The sequence below is a fragment of the Kogia breviceps genome, chromosome 9 (assembly GCF_026419965.1).
Source record: "Kogia breviceps isolate mKogBre1 chromosome 9, mKogBre1 haplotype 1, whole genome shotgun sequence".
Classification (NCBI taxonomy): domain Eukaryota; kingdom Metazoa; phylum Chordata; class Mammalia; order Artiodactyla; family Physeteridae; genus Kogia; species Kogia breviceps.
Window position 1 is genome coordinate 5,473,495 of NC_081318.1, and position 17,150 is coordinate 5,490,644.

At 40.5% G+C, this 17,150-nt stretch overlaps 1 protein-coding gene across 10 annotated transcripts in view; it reads right to left on the reverse strand.

Annotated features, from left to right (window-relative positions):
- Positions 1 to 17,150, reverse strand: part of GALNT11 (polypeptide N-acetylgalactosaminyltransferase 11) — a 62,638-nt gene that overhangs the window by 18,917 nt on the left and 26,571 nt on the right. For all 10 annotated transcript variants that reach the window (XR_010842032.1, XR_010842031.1, XR_010842030.1 and 7 more), the window contains 2 exons: positions 16,607 to 16,730; positions 15,054 to 15,220 (listed from right to left, as the gene is read on the reverse strand). Coding sequence is in view for 6 of the 10 variants with exons in the window: in XM_059074097.2 (XP_058930080.1) it covers positions 15,054 to 15,220; positions 16,607 to 16,730 (291 nt within the window). In the remaining 4 variants the exon portion in view is untranslated. The remainder of the gene's footprint in view (positions 1 to 15,053; positions 15,221 to 16,606; positions 16,731 to 17,150) is intronic.

The window sequence follows — 17,150 nt, forward strand, 5'->3', positions numbered from 1 at the left end:
TCCATAGTTAGTATATAAACCATTGTAAATGATCATGAATTTTCCCTTTTAGAAAAAATACCCACAAAATGAAAAATACAGGTTTACTTAAAAAAAAAAATTCAACACCATAAATTCTAGAATTATACTACTTAGCCAATCTTCTGTTTGGTCCAGACTCAAATTCTTGTTTTTTTAAAATCATTCATTTTTGAAATTAAATTTTTTTCTAGGAGATTTCAATAGTTACCGAGGTTTGAGAATTCTGCACCCATTGGTCTCAGTGTACATTTCCTCATTTTGTATACTTAAGTATACTTGCATACCAATTCTGTTGTTGATATATGAGAGATGCTTAAACCCTTGAGTTGTGAAAAAGTATGTAATTGACATACAATTTATCAGTGTATCTCTGCAGTTTACTGTAATGAAAATAGCAGAAGGCTTGGAGTTATATAGACCAGGGGTCTAATTTCAACTCTACCACTTAACAGCTACAGGACCTTGAGCAAATTACTTAATATTTCCTCCTCTGTAAAATGGGGATACAACCTCTCTCACAAGGTTGAGGACAGCCCTCCATCCTGCTGTGTGTACATGAAATCACTTTTAGGAAGCCTATGTTGAATTAAATAAAGATCTGAAGTATGTACTGAATCATAGAATACTGGCCTTCAGAGATCATCTAAGAGCTATCAGAATGCAATCCACCTTATCTAGAGACAGCTAGTGTAACAGACTGACGAGATAAACGTATGCCAAAGCATTATGTCTAGTTAAATAAGCCAATCTCGAAAGGTCACATACTGCATGATTCTGTTTATATAACATTCTTGAAGGGGTGATGGAGCAGTCCAGTCTGTACCTTGACTGCAGTGGTGGTTACAGAAATCTATTCATGGGGTAAAATGACAAATAACTGTACACACATATTGTACCAATGTTAAAATCTGGGTTTTGATATTGTACTATAATGATGTAAGATGTAACCAATGGACTTCTGCACACGCCCGCCTGAGGCGCGGTGCTGGCGGCAGCCGTTCCGCACTAGGAACTCGGGTGGGAAGAGCCAGGTGCGAGGCATCTGCACGTAGCCCCCTGTGAGCAAGTGAAACCCGACTAAGCACAAAGGAAAAAACAAAGGTATCTCTCATTAATCTTGCTGTTGGAGAAGAGGACTCACATATTCCTAGTAAAGCTAAGGTATCTCAGCGTGGTGGACAGACTGTAAGTTGGCCCCCCAGGACCCTCACCCCTGTCTGAGCCTTGTGGATCAAAGGCTCTTGGTGCTCCAGCCAGGCATCAGGGCTGTGCCTCTAAGGTGGGAGAACCAACTTCAGGACACTGGTCCACAAGAGACCTCCCAGCTCCACGTAATATCAAATGGTGAAAATCTCCCAGAGATCTCCATCTCAACACCAACACCCAGCTTCACTCAATGACCAGCAAGCTACAGTGCTGGACACCCTATGCCAAACAACTACCAAGACAGGAACACAACCCCACCTGTTAGCAGAGAGGCTGCCTAAAATCATATAAAGGCCACAGACACCCCAAAACACACCACCAGACACACAAGATCCAGCCTCATCCACCAGAACACAGGCACCAGTCCCCTCCACCAGGAAGCCTACACAACCCACTGAACCAACTTTAGCCACTGGGGACAGATATCTATCTTTGCAAAATGGAGACCCCAAACACAGTAAGATAAGCAAAATGAAAAGACAGAAAAACACACAGCAGATGAAGGAGCAAGGTAAAAACCCACCAGACCTAACAAATGAAGAGGAAATAGGAGGTCTACCAGAAAAACAATTCAGAATAATGATAGTAAAGATGATCCAAAATCTTGGAAATAGAATAGAGAAAATGCAAGAAACATTTAACAAGGACCTAGAAGAACTAAAGAGGAAACAAGCAACGATGAACAACACAATAAATGAAATTTAAAATACTCTAGATGGGATCAATAGCAGAAAAACTGAGGCAGAAGAACGGATAAGTGACCTGGAAGATAAAATAGTGGAAATAACTACTGCAGAGCAGAATAAAGAAAAAAGAATGAAAAGAACTGAGGACAGTCTCAGAGACCTCTGGGACAACATTAAATGCACAAACATTCAAATTATAGGGGTCCCAGAAGAAGAAGAGAAAAAGAAAGGGACTGAGAAAATAATTGAAGAGATTACAGTTGAAAACTTCCCTAATATAGGAAAGGAAATAGTCAATCAAGTCCAGGAAGCACAGAGAGTCCCATACAGGATAAATCCAAGGAGAAACACTCCAAGACACATATTAATCAAACTATCAAAAATTAATACAAAGAAAACATATTAAAAGCAGCAAGGGAAAAACAACAAATAACACACAATGGAATCCCCATAAGGTTAACAGCTGATCTTTCAGCAGAAACTCTGCAAGCCAGAAGGGAGTGGCAGGACATATTTAAAGTGATGAAGGAGAGAGACGGCTTAAAGATGGCGGAAGAGTAAGACGCGGAGATCTCCTTCCTCCTCACAGAGACATCAGAAATACATCTACACGTGGAACTTCTCCTATAGAACACCCACCGAACGCTGGCAGAAGACCTCAGACCTCCAAAAAGGCAAGAAACTCCCCACATATCTGAGTAGGGCAAAAGAAAAAAGAATAAACAGGGACAAAAGAATAGGGACGGGACCTACGCCAGTGGGAGGGAGCCGTGAAGAAGGAAAGACTCCCACACACTAGAGGCCCCTTTGCGGGCAGAGACTGCGGGCGCCGGAGGGGGAAGCTCCGGAGCCGCGGAGGAGAGCGCAGCCACAGGGGTGCGGAGGGCAAAGCGGAGAGATTCCCGCAGAGGATCGGTGCCGACCGGCACTCACCAGCCCGAGAGGCTTGTCTGCTCGCCCGCCGGGGCGGGCGGGGCCGGGAGCTGAGGCTCGGGCTTCAGTCGGATCCCAGGGAAAGGTCTGGAGTTGGCAGAGTGAAGACAGCTTGAAGGGGGCTAGTGCGCCACGGCTGGCCGGGAGGGAGTTCGGGAGAAGTCTGGAGCTGCCGAAGAGGCAAGAGACCTTTTCCTCCCTCTTTGCTGCCTGGGCGCGAGGAGAGGGGATTAAGTGCGCCGCTTAAAGGAGCCCCAGAAGCGGGCGCGGAGCTGCCGAAGAGACAAGAGACTTTTTCTTGCCTCTTTGCTTCCTCGGGTGTGAGGTGAGGGGATTAAGAGCACCGCGTAGAGGAGCTCCAGAAATGGGCGCGAGCCGCGGCTGTCAGCACGGACAGTAGAGACGGGTGTCGGATGCTAAGGTTGCTGCTGCTGCCACCAAGAGGCCTGTGTGTGAGCACAGGTCACTCTCCACACCGGCCCTCCCGGGAGCCCGTGCAGTCCGCCACTGCCGGGGTCCCGGGATCCAGGGACAGCTTCCCCGGGAGAACGCACGGCGCGCCTTGGGCCTGTGCAGCGTCACGTCGGCCTCTGCCGCCGCGGACTCGCCCCGCCCCCGTGCCACTCCCTCCCCCCAGCCTGAGTGAGCTGGAGCCCCCGAATCAACTGCTCCTTTAACATCGTCCTGTCTGAGCGAAGGGCAGTCGCCCTCAGACAACCTACACGCAGAGGCGGGACCAAGTCCAAAGCTGAACCCCAGGACCTGTGCGAACAGAGAGGAGAGGGGGAGGTCTCTCCCAGCAGCCTCAGAAGCGGTGGATTAAAGCTCCACAATCAACTTCTAAGTGCCCTGCATCTGTTGAAAACCTGAATAGACAACGAATCATCCCAAGTTGAGGAGGTGGACTTTGGGAGCAAGATATACTATTATTTCCCCCCTTTTTTTCTTTTTGTGAGTGTGTATGTGTATGCTGCTGTGTGAGATTTTGTCTGTATAGCTTTGCTTTCACCATTTGTCCTAGGGTTAGACCGACCCATTTTTCTGTTTTTTTTTTTTTAAAGGAAATTTTTCTTCTTAATAATTATTTTTTATTTTAATAACTATACTTTATACTACTCTGTCTTCTCCCTTTCTTTCTTCCTTTCTTCCTTCCTTTCTTCCCTCCTTCCTTCCTTCCTTCCCCCTTCTTTCCTCCCTTCCTCTCTTCCTTCCTCCCTTTCTTCCTCTGCACCTTCCTTCCTTCCTTTCTTGCTTCCTTCATTTCTTCCTTCCTTTCTCCCTTCCTTCCCTCCCTCCATCCTTCCTTCCTTTTCTTTCCTTTCTATTTATTCTACCTTTTATTTTGAGCCGTGTGGATTAAAGGTTCTTGGCGCCCCAGCCAGGCACCAGGGCGGTGTCCCTGAGGTGGGAGAACCAACCTCAAGACACAAGTCCACAAGAGACCTCCCAGCTCCACGTAATATCAGACGGCGAAAATCTCCCAGAGATCTCCGTCTCAACACCAAGACCCAGCTTCACTCAAGAACCAGCAAAGAACACTGCTGGACACCCTATCCCCAACAAAGAGCAAGACAGGTCTACAGCCCCATCCATTAGCAGAGACGCTGCCTAAAATCATAATAAGGTTACCAACATCCCCAAACACACCACCAGACGAGGACCTGCCCACCAGAAAGACAAGATCCAGCCTCATCCACCAGAACAGAGGCACTAGTCCCCCCAAGCAGGGAATCTACTCAACCCACTGAACCAACCTTAGCCACTGGGGACAGCCACCAAAAGCAACAGGAACTACGAACCTGCAGCGTGCAAAAAGGAGACCCCAAACACAGTAAGATAAGCGAAATGAGAAGACAGAAAAACACACAACAGATGAAGGAGCAAGATAAAAACACACCAGACCTAACAAATGAAGAGGTAATAGCCAATCTACCTGAAAGAGAATTTAGAATAATGATGGTGAAGATGATGCAAAATCTTGGAAATAGAATAGACAATTTGCAAGAAACAGTTAACAGGGGCCTAGAAGAAATAAAGAGGAAGCAAGAAATGATGAGCAACACAATAATTGAAATGAAAAATACTCTAGACGGGATCAGTAGCAGAATAACTGAGGCAGAAGGACGGATAAGTGACCTGGAAGATAAAATAGTGGAAATAACTACTGCAGAGCAGAAGAAAGAAAAAAGAATGAAAAGAACTGAGGACAGTCTCAGAGACCTCTGGGACAACATTAAACGCACCAACATTCGAATTATAGGGGTCCCAGAAGAAGAAGAGGAAAAGAAAGGGACTGAGAAAATATTGAAGAGATTATAGTTGAAAACTTCCCTAAGATAGGAAAGGAAATAGTCAACCAAGTCCAGGAAGCACAGAGAGTCCCATACAGGATAAACCCAAGGATAAACACGCCAAGACACATAATAATCAAACTGTCAAAAATTAAATACAAAGAAAACATATTAAAAGCAGCAAGGGAAAAACAACAAATAACACACAGGGAATCCCCATAAGATTAACATCTGATCTTTCAGCAGAAACTCTACAAGCCAGAAGGGAGTGGCAGGACATATTTAAAGTGATGAAGGAAAAAAACCTACAACCAAGATTACTCTACCCAGCAAGGATCTCATTCAGATTTGATGGAGAAATTAAAACCTTTACAGACAAGCAAAAGCTGAGAGAGTTCAGAACCACCAAACCAGCTCTACAACAAATCCTAAAGGAACTTCTCTAGGCAAGAAACACAAGAGAAGGAAAAGACCTACAAGAACAACCCGAAACAATTAAGTAAATGGTAATAGGAACATACATATCGATAATTACCTTAAATGTAAATGGATTAAATGCTCCCACCAAAAGACACAGACTGGCTGAATGGATACAAAAATAAGACCCATATATATGCTGTCTACAAGAGACCCACTTCAGACCTAGGGACACATACAGACTGAAAGTAAGGGGATGGAAAAAGATATTCCATGCAAATGGAAATCAGAAGAAAGCTGGAGTAGCAATTCTCATATCACACAAAATAGACTTTAAAATAAAGACTATTACAAGAGACAAAGAAGGACACTACATAATGATCAAGGGATCGATCCATGAAGAAGATATAACAATTGTAAATATTTATGCACCCAACATAGGAGCACCTCAATACATAAGGCAAATACTAACAGCCTTAAAAGGGGAAATCGACAGTAACACAATTATAATGGGGGACTTTAACACCCCACTTTCACCAATGGACAGATCATCCAAAATGAAAATAAATAAGGAAACACAAGCTTTAAATGATACATTACACAAGATGGACTTAATTGATATTTATAGGACATTCCATCCAAAAACAACAGAATACACATTTTTCTCAAGTGCTCATGGAACATTCTCCAGGATTGATCATATATTGGGTCACAAATCTAGCCTTGGCAAATTTAAGAAAATTGAAATCGTATCAAGTATCTTTTCCGACCACAACGCTATGAGACTAGATATCAATTATAGGAAAAGATCTGTAAAAAATACGAACACATGGAGGCTAAACAATACACTACTTAATAATGAAGTGATCACTGAAGAAATCAAAGAGGAAATCAAAAAATACTTAGAAACAAATGACAATGGAGACACAACGACCCAAAACCTATGGGATACAGCAAAAGCAGTTCTAAGAGGCAAGTTTATAGCAATACAATCATACCTTAAGAAACAGGAAACATCTCGAATAAACAACCTAACTTTGCACTTAAAGCAATTAGAGAAAGAAGAACAAAAAACCCCCAAATTTAGCAGAAGGAAAGAAATCATAAAGATCAGATCAGAAATAAATGAAAAAGAAGTGAAGGAAACAATAGCAAAGATCAATAAAACTAAAAGCTGGTTCTTTGAGAAGATAAATAAAATTGACAAACCATTAGCCAGACTCATCAAGAAAAAAAGGGAGAAGACTCAAATCAATAGAATTAGAAATGAAAAAGGAGATGTAACAACTGACACTGCAGAAATACAAAAGATTATTAGAGATTACTACAAGCAACTGTATGCCAATAAAATGGACAACCTGGAAGAAATGGACAAATTCTTAGAAATGCACAACCTGCCAAGACTGAACCAGGAAGAAATAGAAAATATGAACAGACCAATCACAAGCACTGAAATTGAAACTGTGATTAAAAATCTTCCAGCAAACAAAAGCCCAGGACCAGATGGCTTCACAGGCGAATTCTATCAAACATTTAGAGAAGAGCTAACACCTATCCTTCTCAAACTCTTCCAACAGATAGCAGAGGGAGGAACACTCCCAAACTCATTCTATGAGGCCACCATCACCCTGATACCAAAACCAGACAAAGACGTCACAAAGAAAGAAAACTACAGGCCAATATCACTGATGAACATAGATGCAAAAATCCTCAACAAAATATTAGCAAACAGAATCCAACAGCACATTAAAAGGATCATACACCATGATCAAGTGGGGTTTATCCCAGGAATGCAAGGATTCTTCAATATACGCAAATCAATCAACGTGATACACCATATCAACAAACTGAAAGAGAAAAACCATATGATCATCTCAATAGATGCAGAGAAAGCTTTTGACAAAATTCAACACTCATTTATGATAAAAACCTTGCAGAAAGTAGGCATACAGGGAACTTTCCTCAACATAATAAAGGCCATATATGACAAACCCACAGCTAGCATCGTTCTCAATGGTGAAAAACTGAAACCATTTCCACTAAGATCAGGAACAAGACAAGGTTGCCCACTCTCACCACTCTTATTCAACATAGTTTTGGAAGTTCTAGCCACAGCAATCAGAGAAGAAAAAGAAATAAAAGGAATCCAAATAGGAAAAGAAGAAGTAAAGCTGTCACTGTTTGCAGATGACATGATACTATACATAGAGAATCCTAAGGATGCTACCAGAAAACTACTAGAGCTAATCAATGAATTTGGTAAAGTTGCAGGATACAAAATTAATGCACAGAAATCTCTGGCATTCTTATACACTAATGATGAAAAATCTGAGGGTGAAATTAAGAAAACACTCCCATTTACCATTGCAACAAAAAGAATAAAATATCTAGGAATAAACCTACCTAAGGAGACAAAAGACTTGTATGCAGAAAACTATAAGACACTGATGAAAGAAATTAAAGATGATACAAATAGGTGGAGAAATATACCATGTTCTTGGATTGGAAGAATCAACATTGTGAAAATGACTATACTACCCAAAGCAATCTACCGATTCAATGCAATCCCTATCAAACTACCACTGGCATTTTTTACAGAACTAGAACAAAAAATTTCACAATTTGTATGGAAACACAAAAGACCCCGAATAGCCAAAGCAATCTTGAGAACGAGAAATGGAGCTGGAGGAATTAGGCTCCCTGACTTCAGACTCTACTACAAGGCTACAGTAATCAAGACAATATGGTACTGGCACAAAACCAGAAATATAGATCAATGGAACAGGATAGAGAGCCCAGAGATAAACCCACACACATATGGTCACCTTATCTTTGATAAAGGAGGGAAGGATATACAGTGGAGAAAAGACAGCCTCTTCAATAAGTGGTGCTGGGAAAACTGGACAGCTACATGTAAAAGTATGAAATTAGAACAATCCCTAACACCACACACAAAAATAAACTCAAAATGGGTTAAAGACCTAAATGTAAGGCCAGACACTATCAAACTCTTAGAGGAAAACATAGGCAGAACACTATACGACATAAATCACAGCAAGATCCTTTTTGACCCATCTCCTAGAGAAATGGAAATAAAAACACAAATAAACAAATGGGACCTAATGAAACTTAAAAGCTTTTGCATAGCAAAGGATACCATAAACAAGACCAAAAGACAACCCTCAGAATGGGAGAAAATATTTGCAAATGAAGCAACTGACAAAGGATTAATTTCCAAAATTTATAAGCAACTCATGCAGCTCAATAACAAAAAAACAAACAACCCAATCCAAAAATGGGCAGAAGAACTAAATAGACATTTCTCCAAAGAAGATATACAGATTGCTAACAAACACATGAAAGAATGCTCAACCTCATTAATCATTAGAGAAATGCAAATCAAAACTACAATGAGATATCATCTCACACCGGTCATATTGGCCATCATCAAAAACTCTAGAAACAATAAATGCTGGAGAGGGTGTGGAGAAAAGGGAACCCTCTTGCACTGCTGGTGGGAATGTAAATTGATACAGCCGCTATGGAGAACAGTATGGAGGTTCCTTAAAAAACTACAAATAGAACTACCATATGACCCAGCAATCCCACTACTGGGCATATACCCTGAGAAAACCATAATTCAAAAAGAGTCATGTACCAAAATGTTTATCGCAGCTCTATTTACGATAGGCAGGACATGGAAGCAACCTAAGTGTCCATCAACAGATGAATGGATAAAGAAGATGTGGCACATATATACAATGGAATATTACTCAGCCATAAAAAGAAATGAAACTGAGTTATTTGTAATGAGGTGGATAGACCTGGAGTCTGTCATACAGAGTGAAGTAAGTCAGAAGGATAAAAACAAATACCGTATGCTAACACATATATATGGAATCTAAAAAAAAAAAAGTCATGAAGAGATTAGTGGTAGGATGGGAATAAAACACAGACCTACTAGAGCATGAACTTGAGGATATGGGGAGGGGGAAGGGTAAGCTGTGATGATGTGAGAGAATGGCAGGGACATATACACACTACCAAATGTAAATTAGATAGCTAGTGGGAAGCTGCAGCATAGCACAGGGAGTTCACCTCTGTGCTTTGTGACCACCTAGAGGGGTGGGATAGGGAGGGTGTGATGGAGGGTGACACAAGAGGGAAGAGATATGGGAACATATGTATATGTATAACTGATTCACTTTGTTGTAAAGGAGAAACTAACACACTATTGTAAAACAGTTATACTCAAATAAAGATGTTAAAAAAAACAAAAAAAAATAAAAAATAAAAAATAAAGTGATGAAGGAGAAGAACCTACAACCAAGATTACTCTACCCAGCAAGGATCTCATTCAGATTTGATGGAGAAATTAAAACCTTTACAGACAAGCAAAAGCTGAGAGAGTTCAGAACCACCAAACCAGCTTTACAACAAATGCTAAAGGAACTTCTCTAGGCAAGAAACACAAGAGAAGGAAAAGACCTACAAGAACAAACCTGAAACAATTAAGTAAATGGTAATAGGATCATATATATCGATAATTACCTTAAATTTAAATGGATTAAATGCTCCCACCAAAAGACACAGACTGGCTGAATGGATACAAAAACAAGACTTGTATATATGGTGTCTACAAGAGACCCCCTTCAGACCTAGGGACACATGCAGACTGAAAGTGAGGGGATGGAAAAAGATATTCCATGCAAATGGAAATCAGAAGAAAGCTGGAGTAGTAATTCTCATATCAGACAAAACAGACTTTAAAGTAAAGACTATTTCGGGCTTCCCTGGCGGCGCAGTGGTTGAGAGTCCGCCTGCTGATGCAGGGGACACAGGTTTGTGCCCTGGTCCGGGAGGATCCCACATGCCGCGGAGCGGCTGGGCCCATGAGCCATGGCCACTGAGCCTGCGCATTCAGAGCCTGTGCTCCGCAATGGGAGAGGCCACAGCGGTGAGAGGCCTGCGTACCACAAAAAATAACTAAATAAATAAATAAAGTAAAGACTATTTCAAGAGACAAAGAAGGACACTACATAATGATCAAGGGATCAATCCATGAAGAAGATATAACAATTGTACATATTTATGCACCCAACATAGGAGCACCTCAAAACATAAGGCAAATACTAACAGCGATAAAAGGGGAAATTGACAGTAACACAATCACAGTAAGGGACTTTAACACCCCACTTTCACCAATGGACAGATCATCCAAAATGAAAATAAATAAGGAAACACAAGCTTTAAATGATACATTAAACAAGATGGATTTAATTGATATTTATAGGATATTCCATTCAAAAACAACAGAATATGCATTTTTCTCAAGTGCTCATGGAACATTCTCCAGGATAGATCATATCTTGGGTCACAAATCTAGCCTTGGTAAATTTAAGAAAATTGAAATTATATCAAGTACCACAATGCTATGAGACTAGATATCAATTACAGGAAAAGATCTGTAAAAAATACAAACACATGGAGGCTAAACAATACACTACTTAATGACGAAGTGATCACTGAAGAAATCAAAGAGGAAATTTAAAAATACCTAGAAACAAATGACAATGGAGACACGACGACCCAAAACCTATGGGATGCAGCAAAAGCAGTTCTAAGAGGGAAGTTTATAGCAATGCAATCCTACCTTAAGAAACAGGAAACATCTCGAATAAACAAACTAACCTTGCACCTAGAGCAATTAGAGAAAGAAGAACCAAAAAATCCCAAATTTAGCAGGAGGAAAGAAATCATAAAGATCAGATCAGAAATAAATGAAAAAGAAATGAAGGATATGACAGCAAAGATCAATAAAACTAAAAGCTGGTTCTTTGAGAAGATAAACAAAACTGATAAGCGATTAGCTAGACTCATCAAGAAAAAAAGGGAGAAGACTCAAATCAATAGATTTAGAAATGAAAAAGGAGAAGTAACAACTGACACTGCAGAAACAAAAAATTATGAGAGATTACTACAAGCAACATTATGCCAATAAAATGGAAAACCTGGAAAAAATGGACAAATTCTTAGAAATGTACAACCTGCCGAGACTGAACCAGGAAGGAACAGAAAATATGAACAGACCAATCACAAGCACTGAAATTGAAACTGTGATTAAACATCTTCCAACAAACCAAAGCCCAGGACCAGATAGCTTCACAGGTGAATTCTATCAAACATTTAGAGAAGAGCTAACACCTATCCTTCTCAAACTCTTCCAACAGATAGCAGAGGAACACTCCCAAACTCATTCTATGAGGCCACCATCACCCTGATACCAAAACCAGACAAAGACATCACAAAGAAAGAAAACTACAGGCCAGTATCATTGATAAACATAGTGCAAAAATCCTCAACAAAATACTAGCAAACAGAATTCAACAGCACATTAAAAGGATCATACACCATGATCAAGTGGGGTTTATTCCAAGAATGCAAGGATTCTTCAGTATACGCAAATCAATCAACATGATACACCATATCAACAAACTGAAGGAGAAAAAACATATGATCATCTCAATAGATGCAGAGAAAGCTTTTGACAAAATTCAACACCCATTTATGATACAAAAAAAAACCTGCAGAAAGTAGGCATAGAGAGAACTTTCCTCAACATAATAAAGGCCATATATGACAAACCCACAGCCAACATCTTCCTCAATGGTGAAAAACTGAAACCATTTCCACTAAGATCAGGAACAAGACAAGGTTGCCCACTCTCACCACTATTATTCAACATAGCTTTGGAGGTTCTAGCCACAGCAATCAGAGAATAAAAAGAAATAAAAGGAATCCAAATCGGAAAAGAAGTAAAGCTGTCACTGTTTGCAGATGACATGATACTAAACATAGAGAATCCTAAAGATGCTACCAGAAAACTACTAGAGCTAATCAATGAATTTGGGAAAGTAGCAGGATACAAAATTAACGCACAGAAATCTCTGGCATTCCTATACACTAATGATGAAAAATCTGAGAGTGAAATTAAGAACACTCCCATTTACCATTGCAACAAAAAGAATAAAATATCTAGGAATAAACCTACCTAAGAGACAAAAGACCTGTATGCAGAAAAATATAAGACACTAATGAAAGAAATTAAAGATGATACAAACAGATTGAGAGATATACCATGTTCTTGGATTGGAAGAATCAACATTGTGAAAATGACTGTACTACCCAAAGCAATCTGCAGATTCAATGCAATCCCTATCAAACTACCACTGGCATTTTTCACAGAACTAGAACAAAAAATTTCACAATTTGTATGGAAACACAAGCGACCCCAAATAGCCAAAGCAGTCTTGAGAACAAAAAATGGAGCTGGAGGAATCAGGCTCCCTGACTTCAGACTGTACTACAAAGCCACAGTAATCAAGACAGTATGGTACTGGCACAAATACAGAAATATAGATCAATGGAATAGGATAGAAAGCCCAGAGATAAACCCACACACATATGGTCACCTCATCTTTGATAAAGGAGGGAAGGATATACAGTGGAGAAAAGACAGCCTCTTCAATAAGTGGTGCTGGGAAAACTGGACAGCTACATGTAAAAGTATGAAATTAGAACAATCCCTAACACCACACACAAAAATAAACTCAAAATGGGTTAAAGACCTAAATGTAAGGCCAGACACTATCAAATTCTTAGAGGAAAACATAGGCAGAACACTCTATGACATAAATGACAGCAAGATCCTTTTTGACCCAGCTCATAGAGAAATGGAAATAAAAACAAAAATAAACAAATGGGACCTAATGAAACTTAAAAGCTTTTGCACAGCAAAGGATACCATAAATAAGACCAAAAGACAACCCTCAGAATGGGAGAAAATAGTTGCAAATGAAGCAAGGGACAAAGGATTAATCTCTAAAATTTACAAGCAACTCATGCAGCTCAATAACAAAAAAACAAACAACCCAATCCAAAAATGGGGAGAAGACTTAGACATTTCTCCAAAGAAGATATACAGATTGCCAACACATGAAAGAATGCTCAACATCATTAATCATTAGAGAAATGCAAATCAAAACTACAATGAGATATCATCTCACACCAGTCAGAATGGCCATCATCAAAAAAATCTAGAAACAGGGCTTCCCTGGTGGCGCAGTGGTTGAGAGTCCCGCCTGCCGATGCAGGGGACACGGGTTCGTGCCCCGGTCTGGGAAGATCCCACATGCCGCGGAGCGGCTGGGCCCGTGAGCCATGGCCGCTGAGCCTGTGCGTCCGGAGCCTGTGCTCCGCAATGGGAGAGGCCACAACAGTGAGAGGCCCGTGTACCACCAAAAAAAAAAAAAAAAAATCTAGAAACAATAAATGCTGGAGAGGGTGTGGAGAAAAGGGAACACTCTTGCACTGTTGGTGGGGATATAAATTGATACAGCCAGTCTGGAGAACACTATGGAGGTTCCTTTAAAAAACTAAAAATAGAACTACCATATGACCCAGCAATCCCACTACTGGGCATATACCCTGAGAAAACTGTACTTCAAAAAGAGTCATGTACGAAAATGTTCACTGCAGCTCTATTTACAATAGCCAGGACATGGAAGCAACCTAAGTGTCCATCGACAGATGAATGGATAAAGAAGATATAGCACATATATACAATGGAATATTACTCAGCCATAAAAAGAAATGAAATTGAGTTATTTGTAGTGAGGTGGATGGACCTGGAGTCTGTCATACAGAGTGAAGAAAGTCAGAAGGAGAAAAACAAACACCGTATGCTAACACATATATATGGAATCTAAGAAAAAAAATGTCATGAAGAGCCTAGGGGTAGGACAGGAATAAAACACAGACCTACTAGAGCATGGACTCGAGGATATGGGGAGGGGGAAGGGTAAGCTGTGACGAAGTGAGAGTGGCATGGACATATGTACAGTACCAAACGTAGGTACACTACCAAACGTAGGGTGGATAGCTAGTGGGAAGCAGCCGCATGGCACAGGGAGATCAGCTGGGTGGTTTGTGACTGCCTAGAGGGGTGGGATGGGGGGATGGAAGGGAGGGAAATGCAAGAGGGAAGAGACATGGGAACATATGTATAACTGATTCACTTTGTTGTAAAGCAGAAACTAACACACCATTGTAAAGCAATTATACTCCAATAAATATGTTTAAAAAAAAAAAGATGTAACCAATGGAGGAACTGGGTGAAGGGGTACACAGGACGTCTCTGTAACTTACTGTCTATCTATAGTTATTTCAAAATAAAAATACTCTTTTAAAAAGGTAAGCCAAGGGAAAAATTTCAAGGGCCAAATTTGGGTAGCACAGTTTGAAAACAGATTACAAAGGTAATGCAGTTTCTTTGAAATTACCCTATAATCAGGCATTTAATTGTGGTTGGCTCTGTTGCAATTGTGTGCACGAGGGTCCTCCTATCCACTAAGTACTGAATGGTCAGCTCTGCTGATGTGGTCAGCACGACAGTGAACAACAGCATAGATCCCACATTGCCAGTTACAACAGTCCTTACCGAAGTCACTGTCATCGTCCACGAGGATAATTTCATGAAGAAGCCGGGCTGGCGTGCGGTCCAGGACGCTGTGCACGGTGCGGAGCAGGGCAGAAAAGGCTTCGTTGTAGAAACAAATAACAACACTAGCGACTGGCAGATCCGTCGGGTAAGACCTATTTTTACATCTGTGAAGACGAATATGGGAAAATTCTGACATTTTAAAAGCTCAAATGTTTTAGGTTATTATTCACTAAACATTAACTGTCCCCTTGTTCAGCCTCTTCCTTACATTATTAACAATTTTTTAAAAGCGTTTAAGATAACAATGTGTTTTCTTTTTTAACAGTTTTACATTTGTTAATGATTTCTCCCTCCAGTACCTGCAACTCCGCTTATTTTTAGGTCAACGTTTTAAAAACTTGAATTTTTTTCTTTTTTGGTACATAAAAATGTGTTTTTACTAAAATCACTGCGTGTTTTTAATGCAGCACTCATAAGCTGATGTTCAGTTTCTTCTCAATGAGGTTTCAAAAGGAAATAATGGAAATGTGAAATTTTGTATTTGAAAATTTTATATTTTGCCCAATAATAGAAAAAGATTTGAGTAAACTGTGATGTGTATCAGGATAATGGAAGAGCTTCCATGTAAGCAACTATTTGATAAAAAGGATTAAGTGGCTTTAAGCAAGCACAATAAAAGAAACCACTAACTTAAACAATAAAATCTGGTATTCCATGTTCTTCTGCATGGCATACGAAGCCTTCCGATGTCTGGGCCCTGCCCACCTCCAGTGTCTTGCCATTCCTCCACTACAGGCAAAGTGAACTGTTGCAGCCCCTTTGACAAATAGTGTAATTTTATGCCTCGATCTGTTCCCTACATAGGGGAAAACCTTCCCTTACATCACTGCTCAGTCATCAACCTCTATGAAGCCTTCCCTGGTCATTCTGGTTTGGAGGACCCCATTTCACCAACTCCTATCACAGCCCTCATTCTTGTGGTACTGCAATCACTCACTTCTTTATCTACCTCCCCTGCTAGACTCTAAGCCCTGTGAACCGAGAGACTCTGTCTTATTTTGTTTATTTCCAGGGCCTAATAGAGAGTCCAGCAAACAAAAGGTGCTGAAACAGATCTGTGGAATGAATAACTGATTGACCAAATGAATGAAAAGCCTTTGAAGAAACAAAAATAATGAAAACAGAAAAGTGAGATGATGAGTAGAATTCTTCACTGATATTAATTCCTTCTTGCCATGAATCCAATAAACAAACATTTAAAATAAACTTATGCTTGGAAGGTTATTTACTTATGTACAGGTAGCATCTCCCTCCTTTTTCCCACATGATTTTAAATTTCAAAAGAAACACAGCAAGCTCTAGAACTCTGTCAGTACAATCTCAGACCATGTGGCTTCAAGCATAATATGAGTGGAAATCTGTCTTAAGTTTTCTAGTATCCTGAATAATAAGCCTAACTGCAAAATATTAACGCCATCCCCATGACTTATTATGCTGGCACCAAAAACACTGTTATTAAAGTGATTAGCAGAAACCAATAAGGAACATACGCTGCATTCCTTGTATCTGGCACATCTCTATGGTAGCCCAAGCGGTTACTAATAAGCATATTGAAGGCATGTTTCTGATACCCCAAGTCTCTCAACTCCTGATCACGTTCATTAAAAATCATACCTGCAAAAGAGTGACATCACAGTCAGTACATTAAATCTGGAAAGGAATGCTACAATTACTGTTATATTATGATCTTAACTTTTTTTTTTTTTTTTGGCAGTACACGGGCCTCTCACTGCCGTGGCCTCTCCTGTTGCGGAGCACAGGCTCCGGACGCACAGGCTCAGCGGCCAAGGCTCACAGGCCCAGCCGCTCCGCGGCACATGGGATCCTCCCGGACCAGGGCACGAACCCGTGTCCCTTGCATCGGCAGGTGGACTCTCAACCACTGTGCCACCAGGGAAGCCCTGATCTTAACTTCTTATAACCAGGTAATAGCCATGTTTCTCAAATCTAGTTTGTCTCCATTTTCAAAAAAGTAAATTGAGGTTTAAGTCAAATTTTTATCAGTTTAGCTCAAAAAGCAAGTGTACCTTAACC